General features: G+C 38.1%; 2 protein-coding genes across 2 annotated transcripts; one reads left to right on the forward strand and one right to left on the reverse strand.

The window, feature by feature from the left end:
• Positions 1-1,429: 1,429 nt before the first annotated feature.
• On the forward strand, positions 1,430-16,597 carry LOC121952757 (calpain-1 catalytic subunit-like). Its single transcript, XM_042499584.2, has 23 exons — positions 1,430-1,455; positions 4,337-4,408; positions 9,066-9,326; positions 9,485-9,572; positions 9,678-9,793; positions 10,831-10,964; positions 11,095-11,290; positions 11,371-11,445; positions 11,547-11,632; positions 11,777-11,848; positions 11,996-12,153; positions 12,281-12,438; positions 12,620-12,631; positions 12,745-12,947; positions 13,851-13,938; positions 14,040-14,111; positions 14,198-14,255; positions 14,390-14,445; positions 14,600-14,668; positions 14,829-14,907; positions 15,087-15,200; positions 15,467-15,519; positions 16,444-16,597. The coding sequence occupies exons 3-23, from the start codon at positions 9,087-9,089 to the stop codon at positions 16,468-16,470; spliced, it is 2,154 nt and encodes a 717-aa protein (XP_042355518.2). The 5' UTR covers positions 1,430-1,455; positions 4,337-4,408; positions 9,066-9,086; the 3' UTR covers positions 16,471-16,597.
• Positions 16,598-16,720: 123 nt separating this feature from the next.
• nsrp1 (nuclear speckle splicing regulatory protein 1) lies at positions 16,721-21,652 on the reverse strand. Its single transcript, XM_042499099.2, has 7 exons — positions 21,531-21,652; positions 20,321-20,405; positions 20,066-20,122; positions 19,794-19,922; positions 19,324-19,531; positions 18,989-19,091; positions 16,721-18,889 (listed from the first exon to the last, which is right to left on the reverse strand). Exons 1-7 carry the CDS (start codon positions 21,548-21,550, stop codon positions 18,040-18,042), a joined length of 1,452 nt encoding a protein of 483 aa, XP_042355033.1. The 5' UTR covers positions 21,551-21,652; the 3' UTR covers positions 16,721-18,039.
• Between the last annotated feature and the right edge of the window lie 4,172 nt (positions 21,653-25,824).

Here is a 25,824-nt window from a genome sequence, read left to right on the forward strand (position 1 = left end):
TTCCCAACGGTTGTAAGAATCCAACTGAACAGGTAAATGCTGCGTTTGCGTGTCATTTTTCTTAAATTACTGAATTCTGTTTTACCTGAAAGCTGTCAAACAATTGGTTTTTCTCATTTCAGACACCTCGGCTACTGCTTGCCGACATGACAAGTTAACCAACAGGCAAAAAAAACCCCATAATATATTACAAGAATATAGACATTTGGAATAAACGCCACAGTTCTTGTTATATGTTGCGAATGGTCATGAAAAGAGGTCTTGAAAAAAGTCACAGAAGTTTTTTTAAATTTGTCCAGGAAATTTTTTTGGGACTCTGTATATAACTTTCTACTAATTACAATGCCTCCTATCCCTGATGAAGTTTTGGAGATTTGGAAAATGGGGGGATGTTGTCATCAATGACTTGTTGCCAACACGCAACAAAAAACTGTCAGTTTCCTGGGCTTTCCTGGAGTTCTGGGCTGAAGGTTAGAGAAAGCGTATGCCAAGTATGTGATCATTTATGCACACTGTACGCTGAAATTACTGTCAGTACCCAAAAATCTGAGGCCAAAACATCAGCCAAGTTTTCCACTGTTAGGCTTTGGAATTAAGTCTCTGCTTTTTTTGTTGTTGTGGTTGAAATCTAATTTTTTGAAAAATGGATCCAGATAAACTTAATAATTTGCATTTGCTACATTAAAAAGTGCCTGTTTATGTTTTGCTTCAGGGTTTGTGGATCTTATGGTGACATGATCGCTGGCAACCCACCTGAGGCATTCGAGGACTTTAGCGGGCGGTGCACATGACCTACACGCTGTCCAAAAGTCCACCTGACACTCTGGGATGTCATGAACAGAGCCGTCCAGTGCAAAACTGTGATGGGATGTGGGACTTATGGAGAGGTGAAAAGACAGAAGTTGAGATACAGATGTTAATAATGATAATCGTCCATTGTAAACTTGTGAAATTGATCTGTTTCAGGAGAAAGGAAAAGAAATCTCTGAAAAGTTTGGTGGAATTTCATGTCTTTGCTGTGACAGGAGTCAGGCAGGTTTGTACCTGACGGATGTGTGATTGCCTTTTATATAAGACCTGCTGACGCTGAATGCTTTTGTTCTTCTTTTACTGTCTCATCTCTGACTGTGCATCATTTGAAGATGTTTGTTAAAACAAAACAAAAAAGTTTTCAAATATAACCAAGGTGATTGTTCATGATTTATTTAACAGAGTGAGGGGAAGAAGGTGAATCTGGTGAGAATCTGGACCCGTGGGGGCGAAAAAAGTGGAACTGAGACTGGAGTTAAGTAGTGTTATCTGCATATAGCTAACAGTACAGCTCTATCTATATGACTCCTGCTTTCATTATATGAATGAGCAATTGTGATTGTGTTTCAGGTCAGCATTGCGGGAAACTGTGAGTGACGAGGTCTGGGAAGAGTGTCTGAAAGTGAAGAACGGTGGAGAATTCTGGTAAATCAGTCAATCAATCAATCAAAAAGCAATAACTAAAAGTTAAAGGAGCTGTATGCAACTTTTAGTCTGTTTCAGGTTGTCTGCACGCAGATGGCTGCAAAGTGCAAACACCACTAGCAACAGCAACAGTTAGCTTAACTTAATTTTTAGGTGATAATAAACAAAAACATACCCCACTAAAACCAACGCACTGGACCGTAAATGCTCCAAATGTCATATACAGCTCCTTTAGCATGATTTACCAAACTGTTTAAGCAGTATTTCTACATTTATCATTTTGGAGTTTTTTTCTAGTTTATTTAAAAAGCCTTGGGAAATCTGCTTTCCTTTATCTTTCCAATAGTGTTTGAGATTGTTCAATTTGGACCAAATTGGTAGACAGGCAAAAGCATGGGTGAACATTGCTATCTCTGTATTTGAGTCAGTTTTATTGTGGCAACATTGATCACTTTGGTCAGGTTAAAAAAATACTCGCCCAAGAGTCAGTGTGATTGAGCTGGTTAAGCCTCTGTTCCAGGGCAGACCCTCCAAAGTGTGTGAATGTGTGTGTGAATGTGACAAGAGTACTGCATTTACCGTAACCTCAGACACACTATTTCTGCATCTGCATCTGATAAAGTGTACAATTAACCCAATAAGCCTTTAAGCCTTTACTATGTCCTTATGCTGTTAGATCTTTTTACGTTTATATCTTGAATAATCGTCTAAAAAATATGACAATTTGATTTATTTTCATCATTGTGATGAATTAAATGATGAGATATAGGTCTACTAAATATCTAAATAAAAAGTTTTATAATGCCCTTAAAATTAAGAAGGCCTTGCATATTCCCATGAAGCTTTGGCGATCCCTAGTGGGGTTTAGGACCCAGTGCACCAAGGTATCATTATCATTCACCCTCCTGCAATGAGCAGTTGTATTATACATTCAGTCATACATTATCCTAAAACTGCAACATGCTGTTAAATACAAACCTGTTTATGTTCACAATAATGTATTGGCACTGACTGTTGATTGGGTCTCTTAAAGGCACCTTGTGGAGTGTTTAACCATTTGTGGTGCTACAGAGCAGTGTCTTTATGTGATCCCTTTTTGTTTGTATCATACACAAGCACAAGGATGCGTATGCATGCATATAAAGATGATTTTAATGCACGCAGCCTCACACTATTCCTCTGATCTACAGCTGGTTATGCATCAATAAACACAACATCTCTTGAGATGTCTGGGGTGGCTGTGGCTCAGTAGAGTGGATTGTCCTCTATTCAAAAGGTTGGTGGTTTGATTCGAGCTCCTCCCGTCCAGTCAAAGTATCCAGGGACAAGATACTGTGCCACTGATGTGTGATTGTGTATAAAAACTGAGTAGCAGGTAGCACCTTGCACGGTAGCTTGAGCCACGAGTGTGTGAATGTGACAGGTAGCGTCAAAGTGCTTTGAGCAGTTAAACAAGAAGCGCTATACAAATGCAAGTCCATTTACAATTTACATAAATGCAGGAAAGAAGACTGCTAGCAACAGGGATGTAAACAGTGCAAATCTTTCAATTTTAGCTTTCCAGTGTGTTTAGCTGAGAAATCCTGCATGTGAACAGAAACTTATGGGACACCTTTAAGTTGTTCCTCAGAGATTTTTGAGTGTGCAACTGGCCCTTGTCTTCATTTTGAAGGTTTAAGTAGCTAACATTTTTAAAACCCATTTTCTCAACCAGCTTCCAGGGTGTCTATAGGTAGGTTTTTGGACACTTAAAGTCAGGGTAAGACCTTTTTTTAAGACAATGTTTAATTACATTTAAGACCAGTATTTTTTTTTTCTTATTCAAGTATTGCAGGTAAGTATAAAAGATAAGCTAAAGTTACATAAATAAATATGTTAAAAGACTGACAAATTGAATTGGATAACATATTTGTGGGAATTAAGACCTCACAAATTCAAATGAAAAACTAAAGATTTTAAAGGCATAATATTTATAAAACTGAATTTAATGCCTTTAATTGACCTGCAGACACTCTGGCTTCCTACTCTGGATCCTACACAAACACAATCATTTTCTAGTTCATAGTTTTGGTTGTTTTACATGACAAAGATTTCTCTGTCCTGTTTTGTGTCTGATGAGTCTTTAGTGTTCAGACAGAGGAGCCTTTAGTTTAAAACTTGTTTTGTTATTATTGTGAAAGGAGTATTCTGTCAAATCTGACTTACTCTCTCAAGCTGACAGTCATCTGTAAACATACATGTTCTCTCACATGCAAATACAGGCCTCTCGAAAGAAGGTATTTGAATTATTTTTAAGCTCTGACAGTGTGCAATGTGCTGTGTGACTGCCTGCAGGCAAGTGCTGGTTGCATTCACCTGTGTGGGCACTGACTCTTCACAAATAATATCTGACACAAGTGGTGCCTCCGGATCAAAGCTTCAAAGATAAATTTGGGAGATTTCATTTCATCCTCAAGTAATCTTTATTTGTCTGTCAGTAAACTAAGTGATAGAAGTAATCATATGAGTGAGTACTAATTGTCCTCTGTCTCTTTTGACATTTTGGAGAGGACTTGTTATTGCATGAAGGTCCCTGTTTCAGATTTCACCAGGTTTGGAAAAGCTTTCTGCTGTGATATTTACATGTGTACTTTTTGTAAATAATCAGCCAAGTAAAATTTGTTTTTTTTCTCTCTTTTTCATTGTTTTGTTTAAAATAATAATCAAGGAATTTACAATTAGAAATGTTATTCATTGATCAAGTTGTCTTTGTCAAGAGTGTTGAAAACATTTTTATGAATTAGTTTATAACTTAACAAAAGTCAACACCATAGCTGGCAGTCACGTATACATTTCTGAGGTTTCTGGACTATGTTAAGTGGTGCCTCTTTATTTGTTTCAGGACATATGGATCTTACAGAGACATAATTGCAGGAAACCAACAAATTCGGCAGCCTTAAACAAAAGAAAAAAGGTATGTGCAAATTTGCAAATTTTGTCTTCTTCTAGTTTTGAACTGTGCCACAGATGGCCTTTGCCTTTTCATTTTCTCTTGCTCTAATGCTCTCAACATACACTCCACTCCATCATTTCCCTTCAGTTTTTTTGAAAAAGAAATTGGAGGTGGGAGGCATTTTTGGAGTCCCCCACCTGGATGGTGCCCTAGGTGGCTACCTATGTCATTTACAGGTAGATCCCCACTGATCATCAGGCTGGTCTGCTGGACCATGATGCCTTCACTGTGACAGAAGTCAAGCAGGTGTGTACAGCTACATGACATGTGATCGATGATGCCTGAGGCAAATCGGCTGATTGCTGAGTAGAACTGACAGAAGTGCAACAAGGGCAGTTTCTAATGTGTGGTTTAGGAAATTTGCCTGCGGGTGATAGTAAAATAATCATTCACCACAAATAGTTTGGTAGCATTTGACAGTATAGAAACAGCAAAACTTGATAAAACTTGAGTTCAGTGAGTCACGAGAACTGATTGAGTTTCTAAAAGTTGGGGAAGTTTTGATTATTTCCTGCACATATGAATCCAACAAGACAACAAATAAATCACTGATAGGTTTGCTTGGCTCATAGACTGTTTACAAAGATGGAAAATATGTCTTTACTTCCTCTCACTGTATAAAAAAAAAATATCAGATGCAAATTTGCATTTTCCAGGATGGCGAAGGCATGTCCTGTCCTTATTTACCTTACTTTGCCCCTGATTAGCTTACCCTGATAATTTTAACCAAACCCAATCTCACTCCTTCTGAAAATGAACCTGAAAATTAGCATAAAATGAACATTTTCAGGTGTAATATTTTATTTGGATTAAGAGGCATATCCCTTCCCTAACTGTGAGAAACAGTTTCAGACGATTGTTTCTCCTGCACCAAATTCATCCATCAGATCACCGTAAAGGCTTTTAACCTGTTTTAGCCTGCTGCTGCTTCATCACTTACAGTCAGCACCAGTCTAACATGGCAGATACTTAATGACGACTCCAGTGACAGTGAGAACTATCTGAGCTCTTCACTTCAACCCATATCACTGCAAATGTTTTTCAGTGACTTAGTGCACAGACCCATTTTTAAAATCCTTAAAACGTTTTCTCCGTTGTTAAAATAAACAGAGCTGACTTGTGTTGAGTCCATCCGGTCCATTCAGTAGTTCTTTACATATATCAGTCTGGGACAAAGTGGTGGATTGGCCGATTGTCACCCGTAGAACCACGTTGGTAACATGGCTTAAAACCAGTTGGAACCTGTGTTCATTGTTTTTGGTGTGTCTTGAACTATTTTGTTTGCAAAGAATGCAGATACTGTCACATAAGCTCTCCGTGTTGCATGTGATGATTCAGCTGGGGCAGGTTTGCTTAAGTTTTTCAGCAAAAAAATGGTTTTATAGTCTGTTAGATAATTAGTAATTACCATCACTCCATAATCAATGTGTATTAGAGCTGTCAGTAATCTGTGTAGATGATGTAAACATTCAAATTGCAGAAATTACTATTCAAGCAGCAGGTTCAGTAAAATTGTGTTTTGACTCTTATTGGAGCAAACTTGGTATTCTGTGTAATTGCATGTAACCATCAATCATTCTTTAGTAAATTGTTATTTCTCAAATGAAACAATGTAAAGCAAGTTAAGTACCAGTTGTATCTCTATAATATTTTGTTTTTATGTATTCCTTTAGTATGCATTGCGTACAAAATGACCAGACAAAATAAAAAATATGCTGATTGTTGGTGCAAAAACATTCATTGCATAATCCTATAGCAAACCGAGAAACAACATGCATATTGCATGAGGTTTATTACGTATTACTTTTAATATATCTTCATTGCATGGACATGCAAATATAAACCATGGCAACAGGTGAGTTAACAGAATAAACAAGACTAAGCACATATAGTGTGATTCTTTTGTATGCTTTTGCTTAATTTCCTAAAGGCTTAAGTGATTACATAGTGAGTACTTTAGGAATTGACAAAACATTATGTTAGAGCCACACCTAGGAAGTAAAGTTGGCAGACGTTGCTGGCAACTTTTAATTCTTATAACCACAAGTAAGAATGTAATTAGAATGAGAGAGAGAAAAGCTTCAGACTGAAGCCTACAATCAAAAGCACACCTTAAATTGTGTTTATTCAATGCAGATTCTTGCACTTGCATCTTTGCTCATCTGTACTTTCTGACTTTGCTTTAAATTTTGTTCAGTATTTCAGCATTTTTGCTAAAGCACTTATTCAAAGCCAGTAATTACTCGTGGCTCCTCTGTGCACTTCTTTAGTTCTGAAAGAAAATGTGCGTTATGCGAGAGGACTCACTATAAAAGCTTGTTTTAAGCATTGCGTGTCAATATCTCGTCTTGAAGGAAGGAATTGTCCAAAGGGCAACTCTTACATCTACCTTTACTTAGGCAGATTTACATCCATACGGTCTCTCAGCAAAGAAAGTGCAGACACATATGCTGACATGTCAGGAGCTGATGGAAGAAATAATGATAATAATAAAAAAAAAGCTGCTTCTGTGTACAGTTGTGATGTCAGTCTTGTGAGGGAACATAGAAAACAGCACCCACTTGATATTGCTTGCAGGCAAAAGATTTTTAAAAGGCAATATGTCTGCACTTGTTTTTCTACCTCCTCATGTTTATAAAGCTAGCCGAAGATTCAAGCAATAAAAGTTATGCAATAAACATAATTCCTTGTTTATGGTTTGCACAAATACCACTTCTGTACTCCCTTTGTGAACTGTTTTATGTGTCAAATCCTTGTGATTACGGGACAGCCTGCAGCACTGCAGCACTATATGCAAATTTTGAGCCACTTTCATTGACGCCGTCTCACATATATCTCGCCTTGACACCTTTTGTCTGCAGGGCAACAGCAAGCATGTAAATGAAAGAAAAAAATCTGAAAAAGAACATGCCGAGATAATTACTGTCACATGTCAAGACTTGCTGACAGAGTGCACATTTTTTTGGCAACAGGTGTGAAGGTATAGTGACATCAATTCTAATATCTACATGCTTTTGTTAGTGCATTAATCCTGCAACAGTAAATCGACATTACATCCAATGAGAGTGCTGCAGGGTCCCAGAGGAGGCATGCACTATAAAAGTAAATCAGTGTATCTGTAATGCAATCTCTTACAGCAGCTCTGATTCACTTATTAATGAAGCTTCTAATATAATGTAAAGCTCCATCACTGCCGTTATGTTCATAGGCATAGATTTCTTGGGAAAGTGGGGAACAGGTAAATGTACATGCATGTGACAAAAGCCTTTTTTTGACAAAATTAAAGACACTAACACTGTAAATTGATGCAGAACAGGAAGCAAGAATTGGTGCATAAATATTCAGCAGAATACAGTAAATTAAGTTGTCCCGTCTAAAACCGGCTTGACATTGACAAAAAATATCTCGTCCCATCTTTCTGTGCATTATAGTTCTCAGGAACATACTGTACTTTCCCGCAAGGCGAGTCTCAGTTATCCCACAATTATAGTGCAGAGCAGATGTAAAGTCCCCCAAAGGCCCCCCTTTTGGAAAATCCTTGGATCTGTTGTGAAAACAGTGAAATCTTACTGTACATTACATAACCATACATGATTAGATTTGACATACATCCTTAACTTACAATCAGAGACAGATCTTGTTGTTTTCATACTTTGTTTTTTTGTGTTTTGCTGGTTAAAAAATATTTGAGGCAGATCTCATAAGATATGACACAATGTCACTGATGATTGACCTTTAAATATTCAAGGTGATTCAGCAGTTTGAGAGAGATAACCGAGCCAATCCTATTGTTTCTTTCTTTAATTTATTCATTTATTTATTCAAATAAGACTTGAAACATGCAACAGATTAGCTATCAAAGACAAAACTAATTGGTCATGTTCACTTAAATTAGACTGATTAGAACAAATGCAAAAAAAGGACGTGTAAGAGACAAAGGAGTTAATCCTCTGTGGAATATTTGAAAAGGAAATGAAAATGTTTGAAACAACTGATAGATTTAAAAATAATAATAATAATAGTAATAATAATAATAATAATAATAATAATAATAATAATAAACAAATATAAAACCAAGTTATGAATGATAGTTTGTATATGATTTTTTTCAAACATTGTTTTTGTCTTTTTGCCTTTATTAGAAAGAGTACAGTAGCAATAGAAAGGTACATTAAAAAGCAAAACAAAATAACAACAAACAAAATAAAGCAAAAAAAAAAAACAGAACAGACAACTTCAAGAAAATTGCGTGATTACCATGGTTGAGAAACAGTGCAGTTTAGCAGGTCTGACAGGATTCAGTGAGAATTTCAAGTGCTATTTGACTGCAGGGGATGATTTAAAGGCCTAAAACCAGAAACCTGTCAGCTACCATGCCATTTTAGCTTTTCTATACGTACTTAGGGGGTGGGTCTGAGGCCAGCCTTATGTAAGACCAGGTGTATATAAATGAAGGATATTCCGCTGCAAACACACGACTGGACACCTCCAAGTCACTTCTCATATGAGAAGCAGCGATTGGTTGTAGCTGTCTCGCAGGTAATTATCGCCATCCATGAAATGCTGCTTTTAAAATTAAAATCTGCATTCTCTAATTTTGTTTCTCTTTTTGTATCAGAGTCTGAAGTCTCTCGTCAACATGGCTCCATCTGGAAACTGCACCTCTGTCATCAACTTGCGTTACCAAGATGGCAGCGAGGGGAGCTCCTCCAACCCTGCCAAGTTCAACAACCAAGACTATGTGCAGCTGAAAGATACCTACCTGCGCAGACGTAATCTGTTTGTGGACAGCACCTTCCCACCTGACAACCGATCTCTGGGAGACGTGCCTGATCTGAGCTGGAGGCATGAAGCCCAAGTGGAGTGGCTTCGACCAGCGGTAAAATACTCTCAAATATGTTTTTACCTCCTCTTGTTAATCAATCACATATATGTTTTTGTACAGCAGAGGAATGCACATTTTTACATTGTGATTTTTTTTATGTGTTTTTAAATGCTATTGCACATCTGATTTATTTCCTTTGTTGCATTGTCTAGGACATCTTGAAAGCACAAAACCGCAGCGAAGAGCCTGTTTTCTGCACCAAAGGAGCCTCACGCTTTGACTTTGGTCAAGGCAATGTGGGTAAGCAAGGATCTGTTTTTTTAGTTAAAGACACAACATCAACACCTTGCTTTGGTAAAAATTTGATTTATGTGGCGATGCTTGATTTGTTCAATAATTTGCCAGGTAACTGTTGGTTTCTGGCTGCAATGTCCGCACTGACATTCCACAAAGGCCTGATGGTGCAAGTTGTGCCTATGGATCAGACCTTCGAGAACTACGCAGGGATATTTCACTTCAGGGTAAAGACTTATTGATACATACTAAGTGTGTAAAAGGTCCAGCGTGTAGGATTTAGGGGCATCTGTAGCCATAAATGGTATATTATAGTAATTACTACTTTCTCATGAGTTCCTAATCACCTGAAAATGAGAATCATTGTGTTTTCTTTATCTTTAAATGTTTATATGTACATACAGAGCATGCCCTCTTCCATGGAGTCCACTGTGTTGTTCTACAGTAGCCCAGAGTGGCCAAATCAAATATTCGACCTTTTGACACAGAGACTGTGCTATAGTGCTGATAGGAAGTCCCGTCTTCATGCTTCCTTTGCATTTTGACATGGAACCAAACAACAGCTGCACCATGCCATTCCTTTGTGTAATTATAGACTGCATTGCGCTACTGCATAACTCAAAGAGACATGATGGGTGTAGCATGTAACACAACAGCAACAGCGTCGGCCTCTAGTGTGACATGTAACATACACATCTGCAGCACTTTATAAACGATAACAATGGTGTTTCCATGGCAGTAACAATCATTTACCTTCTCTGTTATATGGGGGCTGATCTAGTCTGATGCTGGAAGGGTAAGGAGCTTACGAGTCTCATTGCCTTCTCTTTGCAGACATTTACGGCTGCTGTATAGCTGCTAACTGCTCCTAGCTGGTTGGGTCGGTGGTGGGTCGCACACGGAACACGTTGTCAAAACGTCACACCTGCCACCCACAGTCCCGCCCGGGTGGCTGTCCGGTTCATGCAGACACTGTTTACATGCTGTTGCCAACTCCTTTGGGGGCTTAAAGGCAAGATAACTCTGTCCCGCTATTCTGTGATCATACCTTTTACACAGAACAGCGAGGCGGTGTGATATTTCTGGTCGAGTAAAAGAGGCTGCTGACTGAAATTCTCCTACACGCTTTGCACACAGGGGGAGTTTTAGTTCTACAACCTTACTGCTAGATGTAATTAAATCCTACACACTGGACCTTTAAAAACAATGCTTTTACTCTGGCCATCAGTTAACTTATAATTCTCCCTCGGCCTTTCTGCATCAGTTCTGGAGGTTCGGCAAGTGGGTGGATGTTGTCATCGATGACCATCTGCCAACATTCAACAAGCAGCTACTATCTGTGCGATCCAACAGTGGAAATGAGTTCTGGGGTCCTCTGATGGAGAAAGCATACGCCAAGTATGAAACCAACCCACTCACCCTCATATAAAACACTTCCCTGGGTCATTGTTGTGGCACAAACACCAGAATCCAGGAGTAAAATGTTACATTAGCTAAATTATATTCTATTCTAATTCTGTTTTTTCAGAGTGTGTGGTTCGTATGCAGACCTGCATGCTGGGATGCCATCAGAGGCCTGCAAGGATTTCAGTGGAGGCGTGCATATGACTTATGAACTTCAGAATGCCCACAAGTCAGGCCATGATATGGAGCTGTGGGACTCACTGAGCAGAGCCACAGATTGCAATTCCATGATTTGCTGCGGGACTGCTCCCTCAAGAGGGGTAAGAACAGATTTCTTGGGGAAATTTTTATTTGGAAAAATTAGTCACTGGTGTGATTTAACTGTTTTGTCTGTTTTCAGGGTGGGATTGTGAACAGTGTGGCGCAAAATGGAATTGTGGATCAACATGCCTATTCTGTTACAGCAGTCACTGAGGTACATTCAATGTGTGCATACGTGGCAAACAAGAAGAAAAGTTAGAAGTCTTTGAAGCGTTATTTTGTTTCTGATTTGTCAATTTATTACTTCATCTTCAGGTTGAATATTATGGCTCCAAAGTGAAACTGGTGCGAGTCATGAACCCTTGGGGCAGACAAGAGTGGAACGGAAAGTGGAGTGACAAGTACTTGAATTATTCATTCTTCCAGCCATATGTGCATGTTACAGCAATAAAAAAAAATGCAAACACCGCAGGACAACTGAAGACTTATTATTTTAATGTGAAGAAAAATATCCGAGAATAAATGTATTTTCCTCTTGTGCTCAGGTCTGACATGTGGAATAGAGTAAGCCCAGAGGATCGGGAGAAGTGTTTTGACCGCCACGATGGGGAGTTCTGGTAAATTAGCTACATTAAAGTCCCTGTGAAGTGACAATTGTACTTCCTTTCTTATAAAACATTTACAGGTCAAATTTGGCTCCCTCAAACAAATGGTTGACATCTGCCCCTAGCCTATTGTGTCATTTGGGTATTTTGGTCTTTTAGGATTGAGTTGGAGGACTTCTGTCACAATTTCGCCGACTTGACCATCTGCTGTGAGAACCCCAACTTTATTGACGGCGACCTCACCTGCCAGTGGAAGTGCATGGTTTATGATGGCAGCTGGGTAGCAGGGAAATCTGCAGGCGGCAACTTATCTTACAGTGAGCTGAACTGTTTTACCTTAAACAAAAACTGCAAGGACAAAATGCTTATTGCGTCTTTTATGTGTGCAAGGGTAAAAAAATGTCTCTGAAGTTTCATCTTTTTAATGTTTTGCATCTCCTGTAGCTACTTTTGAGACCAATCCTCAGTTCCGCATGGAGGTGACTAAAATCGACAGAGAGGAGCAGGAAGACAAAAACATCTTCCTCTCTCTGATGCAGAAACCTCAGCAGAAGCATCGCAAAAGGGAAGACTCCTACCCAATTGGACTTACCATCTTTAAGGTTTGCATCCTGACTCCTTGTTCATTAAGTATTAAATCATGATAAATGATGCAAAATACCAATTAGCAAGTATTAAAATCATAAAACAGTCTTTATTTTAGGCTATTCCTGTGACAAGCTTTATTGACTTATCTGAAAACTGTAAAATGACTTTTTTTTCTTCCCATTTCACATCCAACAGATTCCACCAGGGGTAAGAGCAAATATCACACCCCAAATGTGCAAATTCCACATTTAAATTACCCAAATAAAACAATTTAATGCTTAGGAAGCCGTTTCATTACATTAAATAAACATCCTTTCCAGACACCAAAAGGACGCCTGAGGTCCTCCTTCTTCAACAGAAACTATCCTGTGAAGCAAAGACAGCTTTACACCAACAAAAGGGATCTGATTGAGCGGCACAGTCTGGAGCCTGGAGAGTACGTGATCATCCCCTCCACCATGAAACCCTACATGTCTGCAGAGTTCGTTCTCACTGTCTACTCCAAGGCTGAGACTAAGATCAGGTAAAAATAAATATTCAACATATATTGTATATTAGAAAACTGATTTCATGCTTTGTGTCCCTGTCTGATGGCTGAAAGTGATAACATGCTGACTCCAGACCATTGGTTCAATAATAATTCAGGTTTTCTATGAATGGGAACACAAACTGATTGAGTGACATATTAATAAAGCCAAAAAAAATTGTTTTTAGACAGAATTAATACTTTTAATGACTTCAAATGAGTTTTGCGTTATTTGGGGTGCACTGATGGTACACAGTTGTGCCTAAAACGGCCAACTGGAGGTTTTGCCTAAACATCTCTCCACTAAAGCCTCTCTGAATTAGCTCTGCTTCACATTTTATGTTGTGGAGGTTTTGGGCTGCAACTGCATGATTTTTAAAGGATGTTCACATTGAAAGTGTAAAGTTTTGATAGGCGGCGATAAAATCTTTTATTTATACTGTGTTATTTCTTAATTTAATCTGGCCCAGTAACATCTATACTGATGTGTACACACCTGCAGTAAATCTCCCCAGTGTTAAATTTATTTTGATACCAAAATTATTTACATAGACCTGGCAGTTTTAGAGAAATACTTTCATTTTGGGCATGTAATTTTCAAGCAGAGAAGAGCTTTAAAGCTGCAGTGTTAACACTGGATCAGAGTCAAAGCTATGATTTAAGATACTGAGGTCAGGTCCTTGCTGTATTATTTAGGATCTATGTTTTTTGGGGTGTAAAATAAGCATGTCATGACTTTGGTTTGCCAACACGTTCTCCAAAACAATCTCATAATTTAATAGTTTGTCCACATTGTCTTGCAGCTTGTTGTACTGCCCACAGTTGGCAGCTAAATTAGCAGTTAAAGTAGCTTTAAAGTTAAAATAGCAGCTAAAGTAAAATTGTCTGATCTGGTCCCAGCCCCCATGATGAAGATGACCATGATCATGACCATGATCATGACCACGATCATGACCACGAAGAGGAGGAGAACCTGATTCTTCCCGAGGTATGGAACAAAATAATATAGTACATACTTCAGCTTTAAGTTAAAGAGATCAAATTTAGTTAACCAATTTCATGTCTAATCTTTGAACTTTTCATCTGAAGCCTCCAAAAGAGAAAGACGATAAGGACGACGCCAGTCCCGTCCGTACCATGTTTAACCGCTACGCTAATCAGGTGTGCAGATCTTTCCTTTTTCACTCCTTCATCTGCCTGTCCAATTTTTTTTCCTGATATCAATCGGTCACACTTTCTGTTGTTAGTACGGTGAGCTGAAACCCAGACAGCTTCAGAGGCTCCTGAATGACAACTTCCCTCATGGTGAGTTGATTTATATCACGTGTGCTTTGTAAACATTTGTAATTCATTTTTTGTGAATCATGAAATCTTTTGGTGGTTTCACCACCAGCTGAGTTACTTTGGGCATTTAAATTTCCTGTGTTAACCATTCACAGGCGGCTGGAACGGCTTTGGTTTGGATACCTGCAAGAGCATGATAGTCTCTGTGGATGTATCCTAAAAAGAAAAAGAACAATTCAAATGCTTCACCATGTTTTGCTGCTTTTCTTGTCCTACAAAGCATGCCAGAAAATCAAAATGGATGCATTCTTTTCAGGAGTTAAATTATTACATTTTGATTCAATTTTGGTTCTTAATGTACAAAGATCGACAAAAGGATGACAATGACCTTCACTGAATTCTCAACTCTCTGGGAGAAGATAAGTCAATACAAGGTAATGCAGCAAATATGGGCATGATCAATGAAGACATATTTTATTCATCACCTCGATTATTCACTAAAAATAATTCTTTCAAAACTGTGGACTTTCTGATGATGACATACACACTTCAAGAGCTCTTTGTTTCTAAATGGAGTTTAATCCCTTTTTGCAGAAACTCTTTCATCGCTCAGATTTGAACCAGAGTGGATCCCTGTCTGACTATGAGCTCCAGAGGGCAATCGAGTCTGCAGGTACCAGTTAAACATAATCAAAACCTAAAGGGATAGTTCAATTTTTTTAGTAACGACTGCATGAGGTACTTATACATAGGCAGTGTATTACATATAGTAGATGACAGTCAGCATGCCCTTTGTTTGGATACGTGCTTCATATTTGTGAGTGTAACTGGAGTACTTGTCACTTTCTCCAGGGATGGATGTGGACGACATCTTGGTGAGACTGCTGATGTTCCGTTTTTCAGACTCCTCAAGCACCAACATGGAGAATTTCATCACTCTCATGTTACGCCTGGACAAGGCTTCAAGTGAGCAACAATCACCTATCACATCACTTTTTTGAAAAATGAACAAATAAACACCATAAAAAAGGTTTTTATTTGGTCAGAATGAAGAGGGCAGCGGGGCGAAAGAACTTAAACTAGCTTGAATCCTCAAATATGAAATCTCAAATGCACATCATGTTATGTCAGATTACCACTGTGGCCTGTATTGCAGCTTATGTATTTCTCCATATAAAAATATTTTTACTTATATGTTGCTTTTAAAATGTGATATTTATTTTTCTTTACAGATGTTTTCAATGGAAAATCATCTGATGGGGTGATCAACTTCACCTGGGATGAGGCAAGTTATAATTAGTTACCAATTTATTGGATTATTGCTAATTACAGTAATGTATACATAGCATTTTACAGTTGTAATGTTGCCTAGTTGTTTGACAGTTTTTTTCTCTAACATTGCATCATGTTTTGTGAGCACATCATGTTTTAGCTTAAAACTTAAAAATTACTTGAAGATAAAGTTGACAATTTAACCCTTTAAAACCTGGATGGACAGAATTTTTTCCTGCACAGCGTTTAGATGCCTTTTGCAAGTATTTTAAAACTTTGAAATAGGGTTTTTCGTTGTTTTTTTTTAAAAAAATAATAATAATTATTAAAAAAAGGCAATCAGCAGCTTGGTATGAAATGTCCCACAAATTGCAAAAATAAATAAATGGTAAGAAGAAAATCTGAAAATTAGCTGAAAAAAAAAGAAAATTATCAAGTGACCAGAGGAAAATATTAAGAAAACTATATTTACAATTATTTAAAATTTGATTACAGAAAGAATATTGCTATTTATATTTATTATTTTTTTCAAACTTTATTTTAGTTTATTTATTTTCTGTTTTTGTTCTGTTACTTTTCTTTCCCTTTTTTTGTGCTTATTTCAGGTAACTTTCTTACAACGTTTTACAAATTTCTTGCTAATTTTTGGGTCATTTCTTGTTAATTTGCTCATTGCCTTCTCTCTGTGTTTTAAAAAGAAATCAAGCAAATTTGCTCAGATTTCAAAGGGTTAATGTAGTGGAGTAAAAAGGATCGTACTTCCCTCTGAAATGTAGTGTTCTAGGTGTATTAAGTAGCATTAAGTGGAAAAAGTACAGTGCTTGAGTAAATTGACTAAATAACATCCACCACTGTAGTGTGTGTCCCATTCTGTGTAGAAATAAGTCAATAAGAGCATTAGAGATTTAAGATTTACGAACTGCTTTTTTTGTTTCAGTGGTCCAACTCCTTCCTGTACAGCTAAACTGAAGCTGACACAGGAACGCAGGAGACGCACAAGAGAAGAATCCTGCAACCAAACGCTGCTTTAATTAGAACTAATGTCTTCCTGCGCAAAACCTGTAAAGCTGTAACACATTTGTGTGATCACATTGGTGAAGTAAATGTTACCTCATGAAATGTGGAATTGTGAGCTGAAATCTTCATTCTTGCACACATTTTGACATCAGATTGTGAGTGACAGTGGCAGCACAAACACAAAGCAACAGAAGAAAGCGGGGATCAGAAATGATTTTATTAACTCATCACTGAGTACATCAGAAACATACAAAACCCAAACTAACAAACACAACATCACTGGCTCATCATTTAGTTCTGAACTTCTTCCCAGTTAATAAGATTTACTATATACACTCATTCTTCTGTGTAATATTACAAAGGGCTCTCTGTCAAAACTTATATTTACAAATCAGTGTTTTTATTTCACAATAATAAATCAAGAAATACACCAATTCAAGTCCAAAGGGGAAAAAAAAGTCCAGTTCTCTCTCTCATCACTAAAGACCATGAGCACACTCTGCTGTTTAAACCTGAGTACTGCAGTGTATGGTGGAGTCAGCAGTTACAGGTTAAGGTCAATATTCAATATTTTTATTGTCAACAAATCCCATAAAAAGATTAAAATAGATCCTAAAAACAAGTCTGTGTACCCCAAACCTGATTACTCTCTCCATTACTTATTATTGTCACAACTACCTCAACTGTTGTCCAAAACTATTACATCAATAAGCCATTATTGATGTTTTAGTTGTATTCCAATAAACATGGTCACTTGTGGTTTATAATGAGTCAATTCCACATTAGGGCTGTCGCAGTGATGGAATTCCCCCGATGATGATTAAGAGTGGCTCAACTGCACAAAAAGTGGCATTACTGTCACTTTGTTTGTCTTTGGAGATAATTGACCCTGACTTTAGTACTTTGTGTATAAGCTTGATTGTTAGTCTTTTTTTAGGTACATTTTTGCTTTTTGTATGACAAAAATGAGTGAAAATAAGTGTTTACTCAGCTGGGACAGCTGGTTGTGTCTGGTTGCTTTGATATGGAAAACCTGCAGAAGTAAAAATGTTGGCATGAGGTAGAGTACCTGCTCTGGATTAAGGGAAGACTGAAGCATGTAGGGAGAGAGCCCTTCAATTCGACTATTGTGTGCCACGAAGTCGATGCCGAAACGATATATCGTGCTGCTGCTCTAAGTTGACCCGTGCACCACGTACAGAAAATGAATTTGCCGTTAGGTTACATTATTTGGAAGGTTATCCCCGGAAGGTTACTGTAACAATTAATTTTATTAGGCACAACAAAATTTTGTGACATTTACAAAACTTTTAATAATTTTTACAAATGACTTTTCCAGGCCTGGAACATAAGATTGTGATTTTTTTTTCCATGATGTGGGAACCCTACAAGTCATTCATTTTGGGCTTTTTATGGGATTTGTTAAAAAAATAACATTAACATTAGCTGTATCCTCTTAACAGAGATAAAGGTTGTGTGCAGGTCAGGGATGTGTGTGCTTTGTGCTGCACAGCTATCAGTCCTCCTCCTTCTCTATGTAAGTCTTGCAGGCCGAGCGTGCCATCTGTCTGGCCATGTACCGGTCTCTGGCTGAACTCACAGTCTGATCCGTACTGCGCTTTGCAAACTTGTTCGCCTTCTCCTCCGTGCCCTCTTTCTCCTTGCCTTCCTTTTTCTGTACATCTTCATTTCCGTGCTCTCCGACTGCTTCCTTCTTTTCTGGATCTTTTTCTTCTCTCCTCATTGCCTTCTCCTTCTCTGGTTCCTTCTTTCTCTCCTTCTCTTCTTCATTATCTTTGTCCTTCTGCTTGTCTTCATCTGGATTCCTCCTCTTCTCTCTTTCGCCATTCTTATACCTCTCTCTTTCTTTAGGGCTCCTCTCCCTCTTCCCATGCCTGTCCTCCCTGTCTGTATCCTTGCCTCTGCTTCTGTCATCGTCTTTGCCTCGGTCTCTGTCTCTGTCCCTGTCTTTCCTTCTATCCCTGTCATCTCGTCTTCCTCCGTGCCTGTCATCCCGTTCCCTTCCCCTGTTTCGGTCTCTATCTCTGTCCCTATCTCTGTCTCTGTCTCTTTCTCTTTCTCTGTCTCTTTCTCTGTCTCTGTCCCGTCCTCTGTCTCTGTCTTGATCTCTGTGGCTCTTCTTATGTCTGTCTCTCTCCTTCTCTCTCTCTTTCTCTTCTCCGCTCCCCGATGAGGGTGACCTCTGTCTGTATTGACGTTTTGAGTGAGCGGAGCCTGCCCCAGGCTTACTAAACCCAGACTTCTGCTCATGAACCTCCTCACTGTCACTGCATGAACTTGGGATATTGTCATGAGGTGAAGGCGAAGTCCTCTCTGTGTCTTTTGAAATCTTTGAGGTTTGAGTTCTTTGGAGAGAAAAACAAAGATACAAACAAAGGCTCTGAATATTTTTGAAATGTATGTGCTTGTTGTGTTGACGAATGTAAAGTGGAGCTATGACTGACTTGTTTGCTGAGCGATCCGGTATCTCCTCCTCTCCTACAGTCTGATTCAGCAGGTGCCTGTAGAAGCCGCTTAGGTCTTTTTGTTTCTTCACATCCAAAGCCGCTGAACAAAACAAAAAAATAATCATTTACATTGTTTAATATAAAGTATCCACTTTTCCAAAACATTTTAAAGTCTTTTTCCTTAAGTCATCCTTTTTGTGCCCTAAAGAAGGAGATACCTCTCCAAAGCCCACTGGCACAAACATTCTTGAAGGAATCTAGTTAAGACACCTTAACTGAGCTGAAGTTTTCATGCTTTAAATAAGATATCTGTTGTAGAGTATTTGTCTAACCTTCCATCGCTGCTTCTCTCTTCTCTCTCTCCTGCTCCTCCTTCTGCTCCTGCAGTTTTTGCTTGTAGGCTGAAGTAACGTAAGCTTCTTTATCTGCAAATTTCTCTCCCTCTGCCTCTCTTTCCTTCTGGATCTTCCTTTCTTCCCTTCGTTCTTGTTCTTTCTTTCGGTCCTCGACTGCTTTCATTAACTGGTGGATATACTTTGGCTGTAACAAAGAGGCACAGACAAACAGAGCATTATTAAGTTAAGTTCATAATCACAAGAAAGTTCAAGCTCACATTTTGCCTTTTTTTCACCGTTAGGATGTCAGAACTCAATACTGCCAAAAAAGCAGCACCACAGCCTAGGGAATCAGTGTGTTGCTCTAACATATTGTAGTGCATGCTGCACAGTCTTTCTAACCGTTAGATCACTTTGAAATCCCAATGCTGACAATTACAGCTATACACGTGTTCCATATTTATTACCTTTTTGTCAACGCCTCCCAGAATTTTTTTGTTGCTCTCAAGTCTCTGTTTTTGAATGTCATCATACACAGCATCATAGTCATATACAGTGCTGTCCTGCTCCAAGGCCTTGTGCATCTCCAAACGTGTCTTGAGACAGAGAGAGAAACACCAGAGAAATGAAAATCACAAAGGAACTGTATTTGTAAAGGTAATAATAATAATAATAATAATAATAATAACAATAACAATTATGATAATAATAAAATTAAGTCACAAAGTCTTCCTCTCACCTGCTTCATCATCTTCTTTTTAACTGCTTCTTTCTGCAGACTCTCTCCAACTGTGGTCTGAGGAAGAAAAAAACATATTCACTGAATTTGAACAGAAGTCTGCTAGACTGCCAAACGAGAACTGGGTAAGTTTTTGGTTTTTTTTGTCCAGTTTCCATAATAGCGGGAATAACCAAAAATCACATGCAGTGATTGGTGAGTGACAAAAGGCACATTCTATTGTCCAGCTTTTAGTAAATCGAAAAGTCTACCTACCTCATCATCTGAGTCATCTCCAAACACTGAGTGTTTCTGCAGGGTCTTTGAAACTCCTTTCTTCTGAGGCAAGATCAGCCCATACCTGTGGACAATCAGGGAACAAGTCTTCTTAAACCCAGACTGGCAAAATCCTGCATGTCAGCAATTTGCAAAGAACCTACTTGCTTTCCAGTAGCAAGGGCAGTCTTATTTAACCCTTTAAAACCTGAATTGACATCAGTTTTCTTGTGCTGTATTCAGTGTCTTTTACAAGTTGTTTAACCCTTTGAAACCTGAGCAAATTGGTTTGATTTCTTTCGAAAACATGTGGAAAGGGCAGTGAGCAACATGGCTAGAAACGTCCCATAAATTGATGACTAAAAGGAACAAGAAAATGACCTGAAAAATTGTTGGTTTTACTGAAAGGGAAAAAAGGCTAGGAAAAAGAACACGTCCAGAAAACTGTATTTATAATAATTCTACTTACATTTGTATTTTTTTCAGCACTTTTCTCTCTTATTTTCAGGTAATATTTTTGAAACTTGTTACTAATCTTGTAACTAATTTCTTGCTATTTTATGGGCCATGTCTTGTTATGTTGCTCACTTCCTTCTCCCCATGTTTTTCAAGAAATCGAGCCAATTTACTCAGGTTTCAGACGGTTAAATGATGGTTTGTTAACTTGTTTATGAGACAGGCGATTATGGGCTAACATAAGGTTAAGCTCACTACTGCAATACGTCGTGCAACAATGAAAGAAACTAAAAAGTCTAAGGCTTACGCGAAACCTACCAAACAGCTGAATTCAGTTTGAATGACTGACATTAGCTTTGAAACTCTCCCTGTTAGTTTGTCATTGGCCTAAATAGAAAAAAAAAATAATAAGATCTTTCTGGTAAAATTAAGAGCGAGTTGATAAGTACATGGCAGGTATGAAAAACTTAAAATCGTAAGTATTACACAGACAAAAATGGCTCTAGTTTTGTAAACATTCACTAGCTGCTTTATTAGCGGGGTTAGCATAACGTTAGCGTATCGTTAGATAGCTTCAGGAGCAGCAGGGGGCGAACCACCGTTTTTACAAATAACCATGAACTGTAACACAACGACTTCTATGGTACATTAACTTCTTTATCATAACTACAACTACAACCACAAACCATGTAAAACAGTCTGTTTTTACTTATTTACACATTATTATAATCACGTTAGCTGGTTAGCTACTTACTGTTTTGTAGGGACCGCCATGTTGCTCTAGTGACTGCGAACGAGCGCGACAGATTCAACACAGTATTTCCTGAAATTCATACATAACAGTCCCTGCCATATTTACAGGTAAGAAGCCATGTTTATATTACCTCCGCACATATGACTGCTACTTATATTTTTTAATACTTTGATAATTGTCTCAAATCACTAAACATTGGTTTGTCAGCTTGTTACGAATATGCGGACTTCCACTGACACAGAAGCAAGTGTTAGATGATCATGATGGAGAAAAAAAGTGAGTTATCCTATCACTGACCATTGGCAGGGCGTCTTTGGTCAATAGAAAAATGAATAACAATAATAATAGTAAGAGAATAATGTCATAGATAACGTTTTAGTGTGTGTGTGTGCGTGTGTGTGTGTGTGTGTGTGTGTGCGTGCTGTATTTATAGGCCTACCTGTAAAGCCTTACAGTGGTTAAAGCATTGTTTTTGTTACCAACAGATGACGCTATTGCTCCAAAATGTCCACCTCATTGATCAGACAGTAGCATAATTAATTAATCAATCCAAGTAACCTTCTGCTCCACAGCAAACATAAAGTTTTAATTTTTAAATTCAGAAAATTCAAAGTCGAAATGTTCTCCTTAGCCTGCAAACAGAAGTTGGGCTTCAAATCTGTGAGATATCTGTAAACTCTGATGAATTTGAGGATAACAAAATTTGACTACTGGGGGAATGTACACTTCTTGAATTTGAGGCACATTATTCAATTATATGTCATCTTTATATTTTGGGCCTATGGACTGAGTGCAAAAGCAAAATGACTGTGCAGATGTGTGAAAACATTGCAGCTCTTGTTTGGATGCTTTTCATGTTAACAGTTCATCTTGCTGGAAATTCACTCAACTCTTGGGCAAATGATCCCTTTCAAAACACATAGGACAATGTTAAAACATTTTTAAAGAGTTAGCAGCATTTAACATGTTAGTGGCTCCCTATTTTTTTATTTTACTAAACATGTCTATTCAGTATTTCTCATCACAGGGTATATATCTGTAGGTGTTGAGAGCAGAAAAGTCAAAGAGTGATTTTCCTCTATAAGAGTCCTATTTGAATAGGATTTAGAGGACTGATGGGGTAAAACTACACAATATTTAAAAATTAAATGATAATTAAAATCAAAATAAAAATATACATAATTCTAGGAAAATTTTGTTTTATTATATTTCCTTATTTTGTAATCATCCTGCAACCCTTGAAGTTCATTTTGTGACCCACTGAAGGGGTCCTCACATTCAGGTTTGGAACCAGTCACCACAATGACCACAAATCAAAGCATATAATATAAGTTTACAGGAATTTTTATTCTGCTGCTGTGGCTACTGTAAAGCAAATAAACTGATCTCATGTTATTCGCTCATGTTGTTTGTTATTTTCAGTGTTGTCAGCCGCGCTGTTCTAAACCTGTGGTATGTCATTCTCCTAAATCAGATCAGAGAGCACGTGGCTCACCTGTGATTAAAGCTGCAGCTTTGAATTCCCACTGCCTCTGACTCTAAATCCAAACACCATTATCTCTGTCGTAATCTCCATCTCATCTCATCTCTGGCCTCTCACTAATCCCTGTGGTACAAACAGAACGACCAAAGCTGCCTGATGGATGGGTGAAACGATGGAGTGATGACAAAATGAGCTGTGGGATGTGTGGAAAGATAAATTGATTGGTAGACTGACAAAAGGATACATGAACTGATGGATAGACACTTTAAATAGAAGACTTAAGGTGAAAAATGTGAAGGGATTGAACAAATAATGTTATATATGATACATTCTTCCTATTTTTGTCTATGATGTGGAAAAAACACTGCTGATGACAACAAGCCGATACGGTGAATTATTTAAGTTATAGCTGAGCTTTTTTTGTTCAGTTCTGTCCGTGGCTCCTGACCTCTGAATCAAGGTTTGGAACTTCGGTCTTATAGTATTACTTTTGTGTGGCAGGAAAGGGTGGAGAAACCAGGTTGTCCACCAGCTGTAAAGATAGTTACAGCTGTTGAGCAACCAGCAAGTACTGGTGCATCTGTTCATACATGCACGCACAGATAGAGATGCATGATGTAGATGCATGCACACCTGCATGCACAGATATCTGGGTTGTGTTGCGTGCGTTGATGACACACACTTCACATTTAAGAGTGTGGTTTTGTGGCATCTGATGCTTTCCCTGATCTGTGCCCTCAGGCAGCGAAGATAACAGTGTAGCAGTACAGGTTCAGACAGGGAGGCTGCACTTCACGAGTCATGAAATGTTACCTGATGTTTTTCCCTTTGTCTATACTGCACCCAAGTCGCTGACACTCATATACATATGTACACAAAACAACCTATGACTCCTGGCTGATAACTTATAAGAAGACAGGCCTCTCATCTTTTCTGAACTGCAGCCTTAAAGGTCCAATGTGTCAGATATAGTGGCATCTGTTGGCAATAATTGTGAGTTATATTGGTATTGACTTGTGCCTCGAGACTTGAGGTCACATCTCTTTGTATCGATATATCATATTGATAGTTTACATAATAATAATCGGTAGACATGTCATTTATGCAAATGCATTGTCTTATAAGTGTGATAAAGCCTATTATGATAAAAAAAAAAAAAAAATTAAAAAGGGCATTTAATCACATTTTCAAATCAAGCTCAGTTTACTCAACCTGATAAGGAACACTAGTCTGTAAAAACATTTATATAATGTCTTCTGTGGCTCTGTAGAGAGCTATTCAAATCTTATTAAATGTCAGCATGAGTATGTTTATTTGGACCTTTAGACTTTAAAGTTTTACAGAACATCTAGGGCCTGCATTTTGAAAGACAACGAGCATTTACTATGAATGAATAAAGAGAATTGGATACAGCATCAGAGGCAGGGCCCCCTTCATTTCTATCAAAGTTATTCAGTGAAGCATTAAGCCAAAAAGTTTAACTTTTTGGTTGTAAATTAACTGGATCTTTTGCATCATTTGGCCCATAGAGCAAGCACACATGAGACTTCTGGCTGAGCAGCTAATTTTAGCCTACCAAAGTGGCTTCTTCAAGTTAAGTGCTCTGCTACTTTAAATGGGGAAAAATGAATGAATGTTGCAACTCCTCTTGACTTTTGAGCTGTTATCAGTCTGAATGGATCGAATCTCAACAGTGAAACGAGTCATTTCATAGAAGTTGTAACGCTCACAAAAATAAATCTACTGATTGACATATGTCTGCTTCCCATCGTAAGTGTATGGGGGAAAAAGTCCTTTTTGGCTCAATGGCATCATGTGACGGATGCAGAAGTTGTAATTCCACTGGCTACTATGAAAATTTGCTTCAAACCCCGGCTCCCTTCCTGGCATTTACCCATGGATGTATAAAGAGCATTGGATCCAGCGTTGCAGACGGGACCCTGTTCATTACTATGAAAGTTGCTCAATGGTGCACAAAGCCAAAAGAACTCAATTTTAGCAGCATAAAATTACAGAAATCTTCTGCTATTCAGTCCATAGCAAGATCACTAGTGACTTATTGCAGCCGTGCAGTTACCTTCCACCAGCCAAGCAGCAAACGTCTGGTTTAGCCTTCTGCTAGCTTGAATTGGGATGAAATACTTTAATCTTGCGGTTCTTCTAGACTCTACGAATGTAACTGGATTAAACAGATCAAACCCTGATAGTTGCTTGAATCATTTCTTGGAGGATTTGATGCTCAGACATCTGTGTCACAATGCATATCTATGAGAAAAAGTATTTTTAGGCCCAATGGCATCACATGGCGGGCTCTAAAGTTGTAATTCCACTGTTTAGCTTGCGAGATAATTGGCTTTAAAGTCCTGCGCTCATGGGGGCCTGAGATTACTAGGTATGGAGGGTCTAGAGATGTCAAATGCATCATGGGTAATGTAGGATTCAGTGCTTTTTGAATCTCACCATTAGGGACTAAAAGTCAGGATATTTCAGCCCCTGCTTGATTTTGACTTTTTCTTCTAAAGATTTGTGCTCTTGCAAGTTCCCCAACTTTATGGAAATTCAATACATTTCTAGAGAACATCTTTAAGGCCCAAAACACTTCAACATTTCCCAAAAGAAAACCTTATTCATGTTGGAACATATATATTTTCCAAAATTCACAAACAACACAGTCACAAATTGCCAATAAATTTACATGTAATGATTCACATAAAAATGTAACTAATAAAGTTAAATACAATACAATAAAAGGGGAAATAAAGGATGAGAGACAGGATAGCATTAACCATAATGACATGGTCTATTATAATA

The sequence above is a fragment of the Plectropomus leopardus genome, chromosome 15 (genome assembly GCF_026936395.1).
Source record: "Plectropomus leopardus strain MGB_pleo_1.0 chromosome 15, ASM2693639v1, whole genome shotgun sequence".
Classification (NCBI taxonomy): Eukaryota; Metazoa; Chordata; class Actinopteri; order Perciformes; family Serranidae; genus Plectropomus; species Plectropomus leopardus.